Source organism: Liolophura sinensis, chromosome 9 (genome assembly GCF_032854445.1).
Source record: "Liolophura sinensis isolate JHLJ2023 chromosome 9, CUHK_Ljap_v2, whole genome shotgun sequence".
Taxonomy (NCBI): Eukaryota; Metazoa; Mollusca; class Polyplacophora; order Chitonida; family Chitonidae; genus Liolophura; species Liolophura sinensis.
Window position 1 is genome coordinate 20,941,480 of NC_088303.1, and position 16,742 is coordinate 20,958,221.

General features: G+C 37.2%; 1 protein-coding gene across 8 annotated transcripts in view; it reads right to left on the bottom strand.

The window, feature by feature from the left end:
- The window catches only part of LOC135474910 (segment polarity protein dishevelled homolog DVL-3-like), a 49,313-nt gene that overhangs the window by 16,860 nt on the left and 15,711 nt on the right, over positions 1-16,742 (bottom strand). For 5 of the 8 annotated variants that reach the window (XM_064754592.1, XM_064754588.1, XM_064754587.1 and 2 more), the window contains exons 5-11: positions 8,624-8,686; positions 4,344-4,485; positions 3,961-4,054; positions 2,315-2,384; positions 1,726-1,813; positions 1,152-1,280; positions 609-826 (exon numbers count right to left, since the gene is read on the bottom strand). In XM_064754592.1, coding sequence (XP_064610662.1) covers positions 609-826; positions 1,152-1,280; positions 1,726-1,813; positions 2,315-2,384; positions 3,961-4,054; positions 4,344-4,485; positions 8,624-8,686 — 804 coding nt within the window. The remainder of the gene's footprint in view (positions 1-608; positions 827-1,151; positions 1,281-1,725; positions 1,814-2,314; positions 2,385-3,960; positions 4,055-4,343; positions 4,486-8,623; positions 8,687-16,742) is intronic. The other 3 variants (XM_064754594.1, XM_064754590.1, XM_064754591.1) reach the window with 1 other exon arrangement.

The window sequence follows — 16,742 nt, forward strand, 5'->3', positions numbered from 1 at the left end:
ACAAATGCCAGCTAACCCTCTGAGCTAGTCATTACGCCCCTCAGGGGCTCAGGATGACATCATGGGCATTCTTGAGAAATACTGACATGCTGAAGATAAAGAGACAAGTAAGAATAGGTTTTATCATCATGGATATATCTGTGCCAAACTTCTCACTCTTCTTTTTCATACCAGAAGCCAATGAAAACCTCCACACAACTTGGTCATTAAATACATGAACTACTTTTCTATACAAATCACCCTGTCCTATCCAAATATACAAAAACTTTAAATGACAGACAACACCACCAAGAACGTGACAAACTATATATTTTCAAAACTTTGTAACTTGTCCTTTTTGACAATAAGAAAATAAATTTCCTAACCACCCAAAAAAAGATTTACACTATATCAGGATACCATGTATCCTAGCAGACAAGTTCACCTTGAATTATATATCTCACAGACTATCACCATATTTTACATTGTTCACAAACATCTTTTAAATTCATCTCTTCTTTAATTATCGCTGAAAGCCTTCCACTTTTATAACTAGGAAATCAGATCTTTCACAAAAAAAAAACAAAACATGTGACTGCTATTTATATGTACTGTGTACATGTCCTTACTCTCTGACTCTGGTATAGAGCTGGTTATAGAGGAGCTTGTGGAGGTGACTGTGCTGAGGGAAGATCCCGGACCGCCCCTCCCCCACTCTGACCTCATTGCTGTTGTGTGTGCCACCCACGCAGATGGGTCGATCGGACGAACAGGCTCCTGCCGAGGCACCGTGAAGTAGCCTTTTGGGTTGGGGTCCCAGCACTTGGCGACGACTAGTGTGATAGGGCTGAGAACAGCAAAGTTTCCAACATAACAGGATCACTTATAATAATGTAAACAAGAAGAAAATAATTTTTCCAGGTAAAAAATAAGATATATTTTAAAGTGGGCTACAAATCACCCAATACTTATAAGCATTCTTAATTCCTCCTGAATAAGCTTTGCCTTCAAATTCAATCCACTTTCTGAACAAACAGCAGTTTAGTTAATTTTTACATATGCATGTATGTACAGGTGTGCGTATTTTCGAGTGTAACTCTTATGTCTGGATGCACGTGACTTCAATGAACACATGTTTTGTATGTGTGTTTAAGCATGTACATTGAACTCACCCTGGTTTCTGAACAGCTTCCCGGAGTGTCCGGACAGCATCATCATTACTCATGTTCTCAAAGCTGATACCATTCACCTCCAGTATCATATCACCCGGTTCTATACGGCCATCTTGAGCCACTGCTCCCCTAGGAACCAACATCAGACAACAAATCAGACATAAGAGAAGCACATGTCCACTTATTCATTAGAGTTAACCTGCTGTATACAGAATTAATGCCTCTGTCAGTACTGTCTTAATAGACTTCTTGACATCCCATTCTGTGATAATCAGTGAAGAAAGCTTCTGTGATATCAACAGTCATTTGCTAGGATCATAGCTCTAAAAAAAAATTATTTAGTAGGACACGCTGGCGACTTTTTATCATAACATATGGGATATTTAATTCCATGCACGAACTTTCATTGATGTTTTATTTCATTCCAAAAATGTTTTAGATGTTACATACATATGAAGCTGAAGATTCTTTGATGGAAGTAAGAATGCCCCAGGGTTAACGTCAGCAAGAACAGCACTAATGATTAAAGCTCTGTAATTTGAATATGAAAACTAGAACCACAAATGACACTTACCCTTTCATTATTGAGCCCACATATATTCCTCCATCTCCCCCTTTATTACTTTGACCCACAATACTGATACCTAAGAAATTTACAGTATCTGAAAAAGAGAAAGAAATAACTGTTTCTGGAACGCCATAAAGATGTCCAACAACTTCATTCACAACTGTGACAGGCGCACTTGTGAAGCAACCCACCTAATAACTAAGATGACAAATTCCAGAAAAAAAACAAAAAAACACACATACTCAGTGACAAACACATGGTTACACAAGCCAACGTGCCAAGTGGGTCTTTCTTGGTTTATGAATTTTTTTTGTTACTGTTTGGTCTGTAATCACTGACTTTAGACATGATTGGCTGAATCTTTGTATAGCTCAACAATCTGCTGTTCACTTTCAAAAGAGACTATATTTAGTCCTACCTGTACAACTGGTACAGGTTTTGCAAGGATTGGAAATTTAAGGGAAAACAGTGCACCAGTCACATGTGCAAGATGCTACTAACACCATACTAATTTATGTATATATTATTAATTATGTAAAAATGGCTTTTAATCATACCATCTAACGATCACGGTAATGGAAACAAAATGACTTACCCATATTAAGTGTTACTGTGATAATATTTAAAGACATGGTCGAATCTGTTATACTGCTAAATGATGATGCCTGAAAGAAGAAGCCAAATGATAAACCATTACGAAGTTGAACTTAACTTTATGTCAAGCTCAGCATGTACACAAACCATGGTTTTAAATTGTTAGATACAGTGCAGTCTTACTATAGCGCGCCGTTATGGGGAAAACTTCTTATCGTGTTATAGGCTACATCGCACTATAACGAAATGACCTTGGGATCCAGGCCTACCTGATACTGACAATGAACTAAGTTTTATCGTTGCAAAGCGTGTTTTGTCAAAGGCTTTTTCACTGTTAGTTTACTATAAATGTGTAGGAATTTTGTTACCTACAGATCCAATTACTGAACACGAGGTTTTAAATGCGGAACACCAGCATCTTGGCACTGTCCTGCTCATATCCCGTGAAGCTAGCCTTGTATTGTTTAAGCATGGACCTGAGGTGATCTACAGAACTCAGCATATGTTAAACTGAAATCAATTAATGTAGTTCTGTCCACTGTACTTTTATATCTGGTATCCATTTCTTTCATGCCCGGTCTTATCATAAGTAACTCATGATATTTATAATGCCTCTGATTCAAAATGGTGGACTCGGCAGACTACTGTCAACCTGACCACATGATCTCATTGTACACGTAGCTAGTGAACAAATAAAAAAAAGTGTTTACCGTTTCAATGTATGTCATGATATATCAATATATTAAATGAAGGAAAGAGCAAAGAAGACATGCTCAAACTTTGGGTGAGTTCATCTCCACCCCAACATGTTGGTAACCCACATCTTGCTCCCCTGTGCATGTAGTTTCACACCTGGCTTTATAGCCATTCAATAATTTGATTTAAGTTATCAGCATTTACTGAAAGTGAACCAACATAAACCCTTTATGAGGTATGCCTGTTACAGGGAGCAAAAAAAAAAGTTCTGCATTGCTGACGAAGCCACACACACACGGAAGTAATTCTGCAACAACAGCGCCACATGCGTTTGGAATCAAACTCGCTTGCAAGGAAATGTAACCCTCCATCATTCATAAAAAAATCCTTTCTTTTTGCTTATACTAATATTATACTAAAAAATCTTAAACCTCAAATACTGAAATAACTCCTGGATCACACACCAACAGTAGGAAATGAAGTGAATGATGCAGTGCTATTTATGTATATTTCCTGGTGAAAATTCTTGTTCGTTGCTGTTTTAGCTGTTGTCATTCAAAAATTAAGCCTTCTTACATGAATGCACACCACTGATTTTTGGGGGACAATATCTGGGTCATATTGTATCCGATATCAAGGCGCCTTACAGCGAGCTTACACTGGATTAACATGTTGCATATCTTACAAATTGGATACTTGTAAGTTATAACTTGGATATATTACAATGTGGATACATGTACAGTGTAAGATACAAATTTGATGGTACAACTGGGATATATTACGACTTGAATGAATATGGGCATGTTACAACTTGAATCTGTTACAGTTTGGATAGATCACATTACAACTCTGTTATGGCTTGGATACATTATGCTACAATCTTGCTACAACTTGGGACATGACATGTAGTCAAGAAATGTTTTCCAATCTATTACTGCAGACAGGACTTACTCTACTAATGGGGGGTAAGCGGTGCCGCCGTCGTCGTTTTCTGTGTCGCCCATATCGGGAGGATCTCTCTGTGGTGCCAGTTTGTGTGGAGAATCTGCAGAATAGACCATTCATTGCATTAACTCGATTAGGTAGCTTAGATGACACATAATCCTTTTTAGACAGATAGAAAAAATAAAAAAGAAAACTTTTCTTAAATGATCTTCTTGATTAGTCTTTGCACTACTCCACATGCAACTTTTCCTTTGTTTTGCCACAAAACACCAAACAAATTTTATGACTTAAGTCAGTTCATGTTTCTTGCCTTAAACCACCATAAAGCAATTGTTATTAATTCTTGAATTTAAAGCTTGGAGGCCTAGAACTGGGTCTGTTATGCTTACCTGCTAGCAGTGTCATCTTCTGAATCAAAAAAGCTATCAAGGTCACTACTCATCATGGACGAGGATTCATAGGCCAGTCGGGGGTCCCGCTCTCTGAGCTCTCGTAAACGGTCGTGTTTGGCATGGCCATTTATCCGGGGGCCTGTAACATAGCAATCAACATCAGAATGTTAAATCTGTCTTGTTTCTTCATCCCACTAAGTCTTGAATCTTGTAATTTTCTGTAATTAATTCAACACTGAGCACCAAGATGGAACATCCCCTTGTAGTATTGTGTTTTACATGTATCCAAAATCTGAGCTCAATACATGCAGTACTTTTGGAGATAATACTCCTGGCATTTACCTCAACATTAGAGGCATGACACTGCATGTAACTGCATCTTTACTATGTGCAGATGAGCTAAACCTTAAATTATATGATGACACTGCATGGGCACAGCTCAAAGAAATATGACGAACCTGTAGAATTAAAGGCTCTATTCAAGATATACATATAGTTCCATGTAGTTACTATTTACATACTTTATTACTGTATCTTTTTTTTAAACTGTCTGGAAGGGTGTTGAACGTTTAGATCAATGTATCATCACTGTGAGAGAAAACCTGGTGTTCTCTTCTTTCTGAATAAACACATGGATAATCTAGAGAGGGCTCCCAATGAACATGTCTCAACCGTACCGTGACAGTGCAAGTGTATCATACAGTATGCAATACAATATACTGTAGAGAGCATGATGTCTTACATCTGGCTGTACATGGCTGCACATGTGCATTATGAAACGTTCTAAAAGGAAGATATCCTAACATTCTGTTAAACTACTCATAAAACATGTGGCAATCTTAGGCTCACAAGTGTCCTGCTTTGCGGCTACATGCCACATGTAGAGAAGAGAACAAGCCCTGTGGAAATTGTGAAAACACAGGTCCAGTTTACCAGAGACATGGAGGTCTGGAGAAACAGTGACCAGCTCAGGGTAAATATCACTGCTGCAGAATCACTTGTTTACTGTCAACAACCAACACAGCTGTTAGCTCCTGCCAGTAACACTATCAGGCAAGTACACAGGTACTGTGCTAAGTCTGACAGGAGTTTGGTAATGTCATCACCCAGGTGGTAGGACAAAAACAACACCATAGCCAAAAAACAAAGATTCTTCCAAAGTGTGAAAGACAAATTCAGATGCATTCATGCCAATGAATGTTATCACATGATAACTGTATGTATACAAAAATTGATTTCACTGAACACGAAAACATATTTAAAACTCAACATGTGCATGGAAGGCTACTTGTATCAATCATTTCCCAAAAACTGATTTGAAATGCAAACATATCGTGTCTGTCTAATGCTGCCTTGTTTGTGGCACAGACATGGCGGCATTATTCCGAGACCACAAACAAGACAAATTACAGCACTGTGTACACTGCTGTTGAATATATCTGCTCTGCAGGATTTATGGGCAGAGAATCCTAATCCATGAACATATTCCTACAGACATTCTAATAACCAGACATAATGTATTATATGTTCTTTCTTGACATTCTCAGGTTATACCACCTGGCCTAGTCTTGTAAGTTCTGCTATAAACATATGTAAACCTCAATAACTATCATCTGTGGTCTTCACTCAGAAAAAGGTTTTCCCATAATCAAAACAACTCCCCATTTGGAATCGGCCACAGGCTAAACCTGTACAGTCATCTGCCTGGTTACATATAAATAAAAATGCATGATGAATTCAAAAGTTGTAAATATTACTGTATCCCACAGACACTCACTCAGAGATGGAAAGAGTCCCTCCAAATCTGGCAAAATGTAATCCGTTTTGGGGTAACACTTGCGTCTTTGTACAAGCGTTTTCCAGGGAACACAGCAACATTTAGTTGGTCTACCCGATGATGGCGTACGGAGTACCATGTTGTCTTGTGCAGTTGTGTGAGGTGGATAGGTTACCTCCAGACAATCCGCTTGATACTACTACTGACCAGATACACAGACAGGCCGATTCCACAACCTCAGATCAATACATCCTGATTAAATTATCCCCCTTGGGTACAATGAAGCTCTTCTGTCAAAGTAGGGCGCTAATTAACACTCCAGTATCTTGTGAACAGATTAATGTGACAATGCTCACTTAAAGCTCTGTACCATTTCCATCCAACCATATCAAATTCTCAGGCTGGTGGATAGAAGTAGCCAAGGGGCACCTTACCCCCCTTGTATAAAAAATGAAGAAGGCCTCTTAGAGTAGGACAACATCATTCTTGCTAGGCCAGTCCAACTGACATGGGCCAGGCCACTTCTTCCACAACCTATTAAAGGGATGAAAAGGCATAATTCCTTGGCTCACAAATAAACCACCCAGATAGAGTGTAAATATTTTTTTTCTACCAGGCTGTCATGACTGCAGTCATTTTCTCACACAACACTCATTCCTAATAAGAGACAGACACAACCAGCCCTGACTGAGACAAACGCAAGCTTGATAATGTACATGTACACACCAGACAGGTGCAAGCATGGCTTCCTTGTGTGCTTATTTCAGTAAAGCTTATACGTAAACCATTATCTCAAAACCTATCTGCTGTGTGAATCAGAAGACCTCTGTCTACGCCAAATAACTTGTCTAAAGTCAAAATTGTACATAAAATTATTCATGACTGCTATTCCCTCATAGTATCTGACTACAATAATTTACCTACTAATGTGTTATTTTTTGTCAAACATGGCAAGATCAAAGCTATAAATTATCTATAAACATTAAAAATTCCAAAAATATGACTATACACCTACTATCTGCTGTTCCACTGTGTTATATCTATCTGTAAGTATACATCACTGGTCTGTGCACAGAATAAAACAGTTACAGGTACATGATTTGTCTTGACACTACATATTTGCCTGCCATATCTTATAGATGCTGAAACTGTATCTAGATAATGCAAGCTTTAGAATGTGTACAGTACTGCTACCACTCAAAGAAAACCATATCAGCAGCAACTTGTATACATGAATAAGTTATATATTCTCACTATGATATTTATCTGCAGCATGGAAGCATTCAGTGTAGTGTTTTTTTATTTTATCTGCAAAGGTCTAGTACTTTTTTTTATTCTTATTTTAGATGCCTTTAATAGTGAAAGAGTAATTGAAACCACACACAGTATCCAAGTAGATCTCCCTTGTATTAGCCAAGAAATACAAGCTTTATTATTAAAAAAAAAAATGTTTTGTTCGCTGCATCAGCTTGTCAAGAACAGGATTTTCGTAAGTCACAAAAAGTAGTCACTACTTGGCATACGAGAAGGTTGTATGAAACCAGCCACGTCTTACTTCATGTCTATACATTTAACATTTTTGGCCAATCATGTTGCCCCTTTTTTCTCTAATGGCTACTCTAACAACTTTCCAATGAAAATTGTACTGTAAAAAGAGGACTTACTCATCATAAGCTTTATTTTGGTGAACATGTCCTAATATGCATGTCGAAAATGGTTAAAATTTCTTATCTTTTCATTGTAAAACTCCCTAGTCCAGAGAAACGGTACATGAACCATGAGAAGAAAATAACTTTCTTGTACTTGGGCTATAAATGTGGGCACACCTGAACAAAGAGATTGTAGCTACAATCCATTATAAAACCCTCTAATTGAGTTTACAATGGATTACAAAGCTGTAAGGAAGTTACCATCACGATCGTAGTTCAAATTTGACTTTTAACTGCAATTTACGACTGTAAACTATCGTAGCTTAAAAACCCTTGGTGTAAAAGGATGCTGATTGTAAGCTAAGGCTATGATTGAGATTTACATGATTTACAATCAACTTAGGCTTAAGATCCCTTTGTGCATGCAACCCCTGACCACCTAGTGAAAGCTTCTGATTTCATCGCTTTTAATGAACTACAAAGTATACATTCATAAACCAACACATGATGGCATTAGATGAGACTTTTCCAAATACCTTCTTTTTCCAGGATGTCTTCCTCTACATGACACTTACACGTATAAAATTTACATATATGTACATCTCCTAACAGGTACAAGTAAACAGAAGCTGATGTCGTTAGTCACAACAAAGGTAGCCAAAAGGAAAAGCATATATATAGATTAGAAAAGCTCACAAATAACTGATCACAGACATTACTGTATGCTGGGCAGCCATGATGATGTCCACAACAAGTCTATTAGACGTGCAATGTACTTGTATATATATGTATGTATATATGTACAGCATACAAGTTATAAGCTGTAGTTAGTCAGTTAGAGAATAGCTTACCATGGAAAGGGTCTCCTCTATAACTACCATGTGAGTGACGCGAGCTGCGACTCGGAACTCGATCTACATGAAAAACAGAGTGGAAGAAAATACGGACAAAATAAGGACATTGCATACATAAATATCTACATGCACAACAGAATATGTCAAGCCACAAGCAAAGCGTTAGCCACTGGACTTGTAAGCACATGTAATGATGTTTAACAAAGTTCCAAGAAAAAATATGGTTTTAACAATGTAGAAATTTTAATATCATAGTAGTTATGGAGGCTGGTTAAAACAGAGAGGCAACACTAGTTAACATCTGCATGTACAATATTACACCTTTATTCATACAGTACACAAGCACATCATTCAAGCATCAAGCAATCTACAGCATTTAAGAAAAAGCAGCATCTCTTGTCATACAGTGGCTCTTCAGGTCAAACATCAAATGTACCTAACATAGTGATACATGTATACAGTAACATGTGCATGTCGTGTATAATGAATAGTATAATAATAATATAATGAGTGTGATGAATAGATGTCAGAATATGTGCAACGGTAGGTTACAAAGGTAATTGTACATTTATCTGAAAACACCAAGCTACAACTGGCTTTCCTGAACATGTAATGATGTACATGTATAGAGCTTTGCTTTAACAAAGCTGCAAAGAAAATATTACTTTGTTCACCTATCACACACAAACAGCCTGAATGAAGAGGAAGCTGTGTAACTGCCCTAACACCATCGCCGCCCAGCAACCAGTACCAAAAATGATTGATATAATCTGACATTAACACTGGGAAATGTCAACATGTCTTTATCGGTGGTGACAACATCAAGAATTTGATGCTATCTGTAATAGCCTTAGGCTCAGGAGTAATTACAAAAATTACACGATTTGGTTGACAGAGCTGTCACTGGTACTGTCATACAGCATATCATGTAATGGATTATCAACTTATAAAATCTCACAGCTCTGTATTAGGTTTTATAGTTTATTATATTTTGACATATCAACCCTCTGGTCCGAATAACTGATGTACAAGTATGTATAGGTAGGTGCATTGTATTCTTTTGTGCCGAGATCTTGATTCTGTAATGTCATCTAAATGTATGAAATGACAAATCTGCATACATGTACCATTTAATCATATCCGTAAGACTTTGCTTCTGTACATATCACAACTTTCATCACAGCTAAAACAATTCCAGGTTAGAAATGGTAATCTCCTTTCTGATTTACCTCCCTTTTCTCTGATTTAGACTTGCGATGACCCCACCATGATTGATCAGCTGGAAGTGTGAAACTTGTGTTCCTGATAAACCAGTAACATCTGAACATTAGCTTGTTTTTATCATGTTGTTGTTTGACAAGACCTACAATGGCGAAGAGCTGCCCAACTATTTTCGAGTTGTACAAATATTCTGCTAAAAACATCACCAAGAGATCCTGTCCATCTACAGGAGTGCATGGTAGACTAAATACATGTATGTGTAGTGGAGAGCTTGCTCCTTCAGTCTTAGCCTTTTACAAGTTATCTTCTGCTTACTTATACACAGCTGGTCATCACATGTAAAGTATATTATACTACAACTACAAAAATAACAAATTCACATGCATGTTACTTTCATTTTACATGCAATGGAGGACTACATAATATTGAGGTAACATTGACCTCTAAGTTCAAAACACCCATCATATAAAAACAATATAAACAAGGCCGAGGAAATAAACTGATGGTACATTGGTGAAACTAGCTAAGGGCACCTGCCTGCGCAGAGTCTTTTCCACCTGACCTAACCCTCAAGTGGCTGATAAGATGTGCACAGTCAAACCTGGGTCAAACATGGCCATGACAGTTTGAGAGACAAATCAGCAGGGACAACCAGCAAAATAACTTCCCTTAATGACTTACATGTAGCTTACATAGTACATGTGTGTTGTTAATCAAGACATAAACAAATGTGCTACAGAACAAAACATTTAAATGACTGATTTGTGTATTTATTTAATTCTTGGTTATCAATAACTGGTGATCTCATAGTCAGATGATCAGATGACAAATTTCCAAGATCTCCTGCATGACCTCAGGTAACTTTAGAGGCAACAGAAATTTTATTCTGGACATCATTGCTGCTAGAGTCTGCATAGAACAGGTACATGACTGGACGTGCATAAACATAAAATAAAAAATGTAAATAAAAAGAAGTGGCCAGACAACTTGTAGCTTTATCTGAGCACTGCATCACTCAGCATCACAAAAACAATTCAATAAATTGTCCCTACATTAGGCTCACTCTGTTGTAGAAAAAGTTCTCGGTGTAGACAGCCTACATATAAAAATGGGATGTTTGCGTTTGTCCCCTGGGAGTTATTGGCCTTATATGTCCAAACACTTGAATGCACATATTTTGTTTTATATATACACTACCTAATAATGTAGAGGAAAACCTAAGTTCCCTGACAAAGCTTTACAAGGCGGTGCAACAACATTATTGTGTATTTGTTTTAAGATGTAAATTCATCTTACAGAAAGCAATTTCAACCCATAAACCTGACTGCCGCCTTATACATCCTTGAGTATTGCATTAAACAACAATGAAATAAATAAACAAATGATTAAATAAAACAAATAATAACAGTTCATACATGTAATTATACAGACATTTCCATTTGAACAGAACTGGCCTCATAATGAACATAAAAGGTCCCACATGTACAACATAGAACTGTCAAAAAACAAGAGACAATGGTGCTATTGTGCCGAGGCTGTTGGAGATAACGAGGTTTACCTGAGAAGGCTCAGGTAAATACCCGAGCTGAGCAAGTATATGCATGTGTAGGTAAAACAACCCACCTGAACACAGGGATGGACATTCAGCAATACAGCACTGTAGTCTGGGCATTTATGAGCAACACGTGAATGCATCCAAAGCAGCACAAATTTAACTATAAACACTGAACCTGCTACTGCCTTTCTCCAGTCAATTTAGGTAAATCCAGCCCTTATCCACATAGCTTCTATGACTAGGTAATTGAGATAAGACAGGTAAGCAAGGCCTGTGCTTTTAGTCGAGGGCAGGAAGTCAGGCATGAAAGCATAGAAGCCATGTGCTAACCGGCAAGTAGGCCAGTGTTAACAGCAAAGCTTAACCTCCCTACAAAATCACTGGCTGGTAAAACAACCTGCTTAAATCTGTCTATTGCCAGCACTCAGTGATTACACATGTATGCAATGAGCCTACAATGTATGGGGGGCTATAAATACACAGGTAGATTTGGCGTATTTATAATGTTCTTTCTACAGGCTAGCTTGTAAAGCACACTACTTATTCTATCCCTATCGCTAAATATTTATGATTCGAGGCTAAAAAACACAGGTGTTATACTTGTCACTTCAGTCTACGGGAGTCAGCATGATGACAGTATTCTCTGGGGCATGCCCTAAAATGTAATAGAATTTCTCAAGCTAACTCAACATGCAGGTGGCCAATGAACTGTACACTGAGAAATATACAAACACTTTAGTACTTTATGATTTCAATGCAGAAATAGTGCCAAAAACTGCACCAATCTGAATTATCAACATGTTTGAAATATGCGTAAGAAGAGGTTGAGTGACAAGGGTTGGGTATAAATACATGCAGAGCAACATATTTTGATTGAGCAAGTTTTTTCTTTAACGCAAGCTTCAAAACTAAGGACTTTTTCACTCTCATAATGTAAATGTCAATAACCATGTAACTAAGAAAGTAAGTTACAGCAAATAGTTAATAAATTGGCATTTATGTCATACTGAAGAATATTTCCCTTATATAACAAATGCACTGACTTATGGGTGGAAAAAACCTGACAGAGCCCAAACCAACCAAATAAACATGTGGACAAAAGGCAGCAACCATGCCAACAGGAGCTGGATTTGAACATGTGACCTCACTGACCAAGACGAAGTGGTGTGAACCCAGGCTGAAAACTACTTTGTCAGTAAGGAATGGCTTTAAACTACACACATGCATGTACGTTTGTACAATCTATTTCTTTTCTATAAATACTCAATGAAGTATCATGTGAACTAAAGTTACTTGTATTTTTTATACCCACCAAATAATGAAATTTTCCTGTTTTCTTCAAAAGTATAAAAGATCATTCTACATAGTATATTGTAGTAAAACTAGATCCCAAATACAGCTTTTTAAAAAATAAAAATCAGAGGCTGTGACATATATCAGGTAATAGGATACACAACTGCACATGAGCATAAACTTCTACTAAGAGTATGGAAATGTATTCTCTGAATTGGCCAAACGCAATATGGCAATTAACAGCATGTATGTGCATATATTTCACCAGTATCTTTCTCACTATATGTTAAAATGTCAAGGATAGAAACATGGGTGACATTTTGAAAGCATTACAGCACCCAGTGAATAATGTGCATGACACAGAAACAGATAGTCCTGAATGTTTTACCATCAGTGGAGTTATGCTAATTGTGCACACAGTAATGGTGATGATCACTAAACTGGTACATTCTAATGAATCAATTCTGACTGAAGCCAAATATGCATGTACATATCTGTTTATATAACAGAAATTCCTAACATATGAAGGCAAATGTTTCACATGTAAGCCATTTGCCTATACACAAATGAATGTTTCAACGATGCTCATGAAACTCAGCATAAATATATAACCATATCAATGTCTGATAAGTCAAAGCAAAAATGAATCAGTTACATTACAGAATGTTCAGCAGCAGCCACCAAAAAAAAAAAGGGTGCTTTTTAGTGCAAGCAGTTTTTACAAGAAACCAGAATGCCGGTGTTACAAGGAGTCATTAACTTTTTAGGAGGTAAAAAAAAAAAAAAGGAAAAAAAAAAAAATCCATCAGCCATACAGATGAAAATAAGATTGAATACCACAGATTCTATTATCACTATAAAAAGATTCGTCAGCCAAGAATAAGCATTCGATTAAGGTTGTAACACTGCCAACCTAGTCTGTACGTATACAGGTAAATGGTCATATACATTCAGTGAATGTAGACTCCTTACTCCTGCTTGGTGGATGCTCAGTTGTGGAAGTTTTAACAATCTTGAATCTAGTGAAACAAATTTAATCACAATGTTTCCTATATTAAATAAGGGGAAACCCAACCTTGCATATTATTACAATTATTTACTTTTCGCCTCACACTTGTTATATTGAAAGGCCAAATATCAAAAACAATGAATGTGAAATTTGTGTGAAAATAAAAGCCAAATGAAATGACAGAGGGCATTGGGCATTTAGGTGCTGTATCAGATGTATGATGACCACACCCTTAGTGTGGGAGAAAGACTTGTTTTACGTGTATATGCACATCTAACCCACATCAGCTTTACCCAGAGGAGGGGAGATAACTCCTCGTCATAATGTACATTCAACTTTCCACATTAGTGTACCTTTACAACATCAAATGATACTGCGCATGTGCATCTCTTGGATTCTGTTCAATGTCACTCATACTGGCGCTCAAGAATTATTCACTTCTATATGACCCTGTGATGACAGAAAACCTGGTTCAAAACCCACTGTCTTTTACCAGGTTCTAACAAAACAACTTTGTTCGGAAAAGCTGCAGCCCAATCGGCTGACAAAATCAACTTTGCAATCACACCGGTCAATTCAAGGAATCAGGAACTTCTGTCAGAGGCTATAATTCCATTCGGCAAGCTATAGTGCACAAAATATGTTATGAGCAGCACAGGCTACTAAGTGTTATTCAAGGTGACTAATACCAATTTAAATTCTTTCTCAACTTTTTCTGGTCTTAAATACAGCCCCTGTTAAGACCTTTAGTATTACATGCCAAGTATTCAAGAAACTAGCTCAAATGATCTTTGGTCACAGAATTTGGTAACCTACAACTTATACCTAACCTTAATTACATGAATTACATGTAAGTGTACATACATGTATTTCATAAAACTCATGGAGTGGTAAACTTTAATTTTTGTATATATACCATTGATCAACATATTATTCATAAAATCATGAAAACAATAGTAAAACAGCAAAGTGAAGCTAAAATGAAACTTAATCTGAAGCTAATCTGAAAACCTGAAACATGACATGGATTACCCACATCACATCTAAACCAAGAATAATTATGGCAAAAGCCAAATATATTCATTAGCTCAGAAATAGATTTAAACATTAGACATTCTCTAAATAACGTTTGAATAAACAAGTCTATTTTTAAAGGGAATACAATCTAATTACAGCACCCCCACCCCACAAAAATATTCTTTTGTCCGGTCTACACTCGCTCACAGTGTTGCAGAGGCAGCTGACCTTATTAATATTCCCCAAAATAGTCCAGTTTGCCAAGCGATCAATAGAAAGCCTTCAGTCCAATAGAGATCAGTGATTTTGGTTTCTAGTAATGACTACCCATGGTGGTTTTCAATCTACATGTACATGAAGTCTCTTGCTGGGATTCTATTGTACATACTTGGTCTATGTCACTGCCCCAAATAGTTCAATGCAAACAAACAGCCAAGGTTAGTGGTACAGCTGAAAACATGTCCAACAACCAGTCAACTCAATTTCGGTAAAATTACCATCTAAGCTTTTACCCCTACCAGATGCCAATGTCAACAGACACCCTTATTTTGAATTAACATTGCAGAAATAGCATCTTGACAAAGTAATCCTTTTCCACAATCTGATCAATTCAACTTCACATGTCTAAATAATCTCCCAAAAGTGGTTTGTAGAAATTCTGCTCTACTGTTCACCTTTTCATTACATGATGTAATGAATGTACATGTAGTTCTCCTGTCCACAAACCTATTTGTTTGGCAAATATCCCCTATCAGAATTGTCCACATGACAAAAAAATATATACATGTACATCATGTAATCTTGTTAAAGTGTGATAATCAAATATACCATTCAGAGCATGAACAATTCACTTCACATGAATCTCAATGAACAAACATATTTCTAAGATAAATGTTTAAATTTCATCATTTATCTGACAGTCTGAAATTCCCTTTCACATGTGCGTATTACCTGACAGATACAGGAGCAAATGGGATTATAATGTCTCAGAGGAGTGTTGTATACGGTTTCAAATGACTTGCTTTAATAGCAGTCTTCTGGAGGAAGAAATGGGCCGTACTTTGATGCTGCATTGCTCCATTATCCTTTGTTCAAACCCTTTCAAACTTTCAACATTCAAATGGCATGATTTTGTTAATATACTGACCAATTTTCAAGGTGATAGCTTGAGTAGTCTGTACACAGGGTTAAAATGAAAATATAGCCTCAAAAACGCATGTTCCGATGCCCCACATTGCATCATCTGTCAGGTGTCATGAGTAGAGCGCGTGCTGCACCTGTGTGACGCATGAAGTACTGCTGGGAAAAAATTACTTTTTAGGAGATTCGTGACTCAATCAGTTCATGGAAGAAACATTTGCGCGCTGCCTACTGAGAAGATGGAGGACCAACTGATCACCTTTCGAAGTAAAACAAGGTAGAACATCATTTTGAATTGTCTGGAATATATGTTTTTGACTATTTTGATTTTGGTCCCATGAACAGAAATCTTAACGGATGAAACTGAAATGTGGTCTGTATACTTAGGACTAAATGGCTTTTGAGCGTGTAAATTTTTAGAAGCTGACATAAGGGGGTTTCGGAGATATTGATTGTCAAAGTATGGCCCATTTTTTTATACCCACCCAATATATTCATGTCTTCTGTAATCATTTGTTACTGATGACGATCTTTAATCCTTTAATTTAAGGTGCTTATATGAACATACATTGTGTGAATAAGGCCCCAAGGAAAAACACATTCTTCAGGCTTCACTTCCCTCTCCCTCTCCCCCTCCCCCCCTCCCAACCCGAAAAAGACAATTACTTCATCATTATTACCGCTTTGCACATACTCAGTGTTTAACTGTACAGCTGGAAGCAAGGCCACATTCTCTTGTCTGATATAAATTTCTGGCTAATCCCCTGAATGAATCAAAACCTCTTCTGGATAACCATCTCTTTATGAATAAATCAAGACTTTGCTGCTGTAGCATCTGGTAATGCTAAGGACAAGCATCTGCACAGGCCCATGTGGGGTTT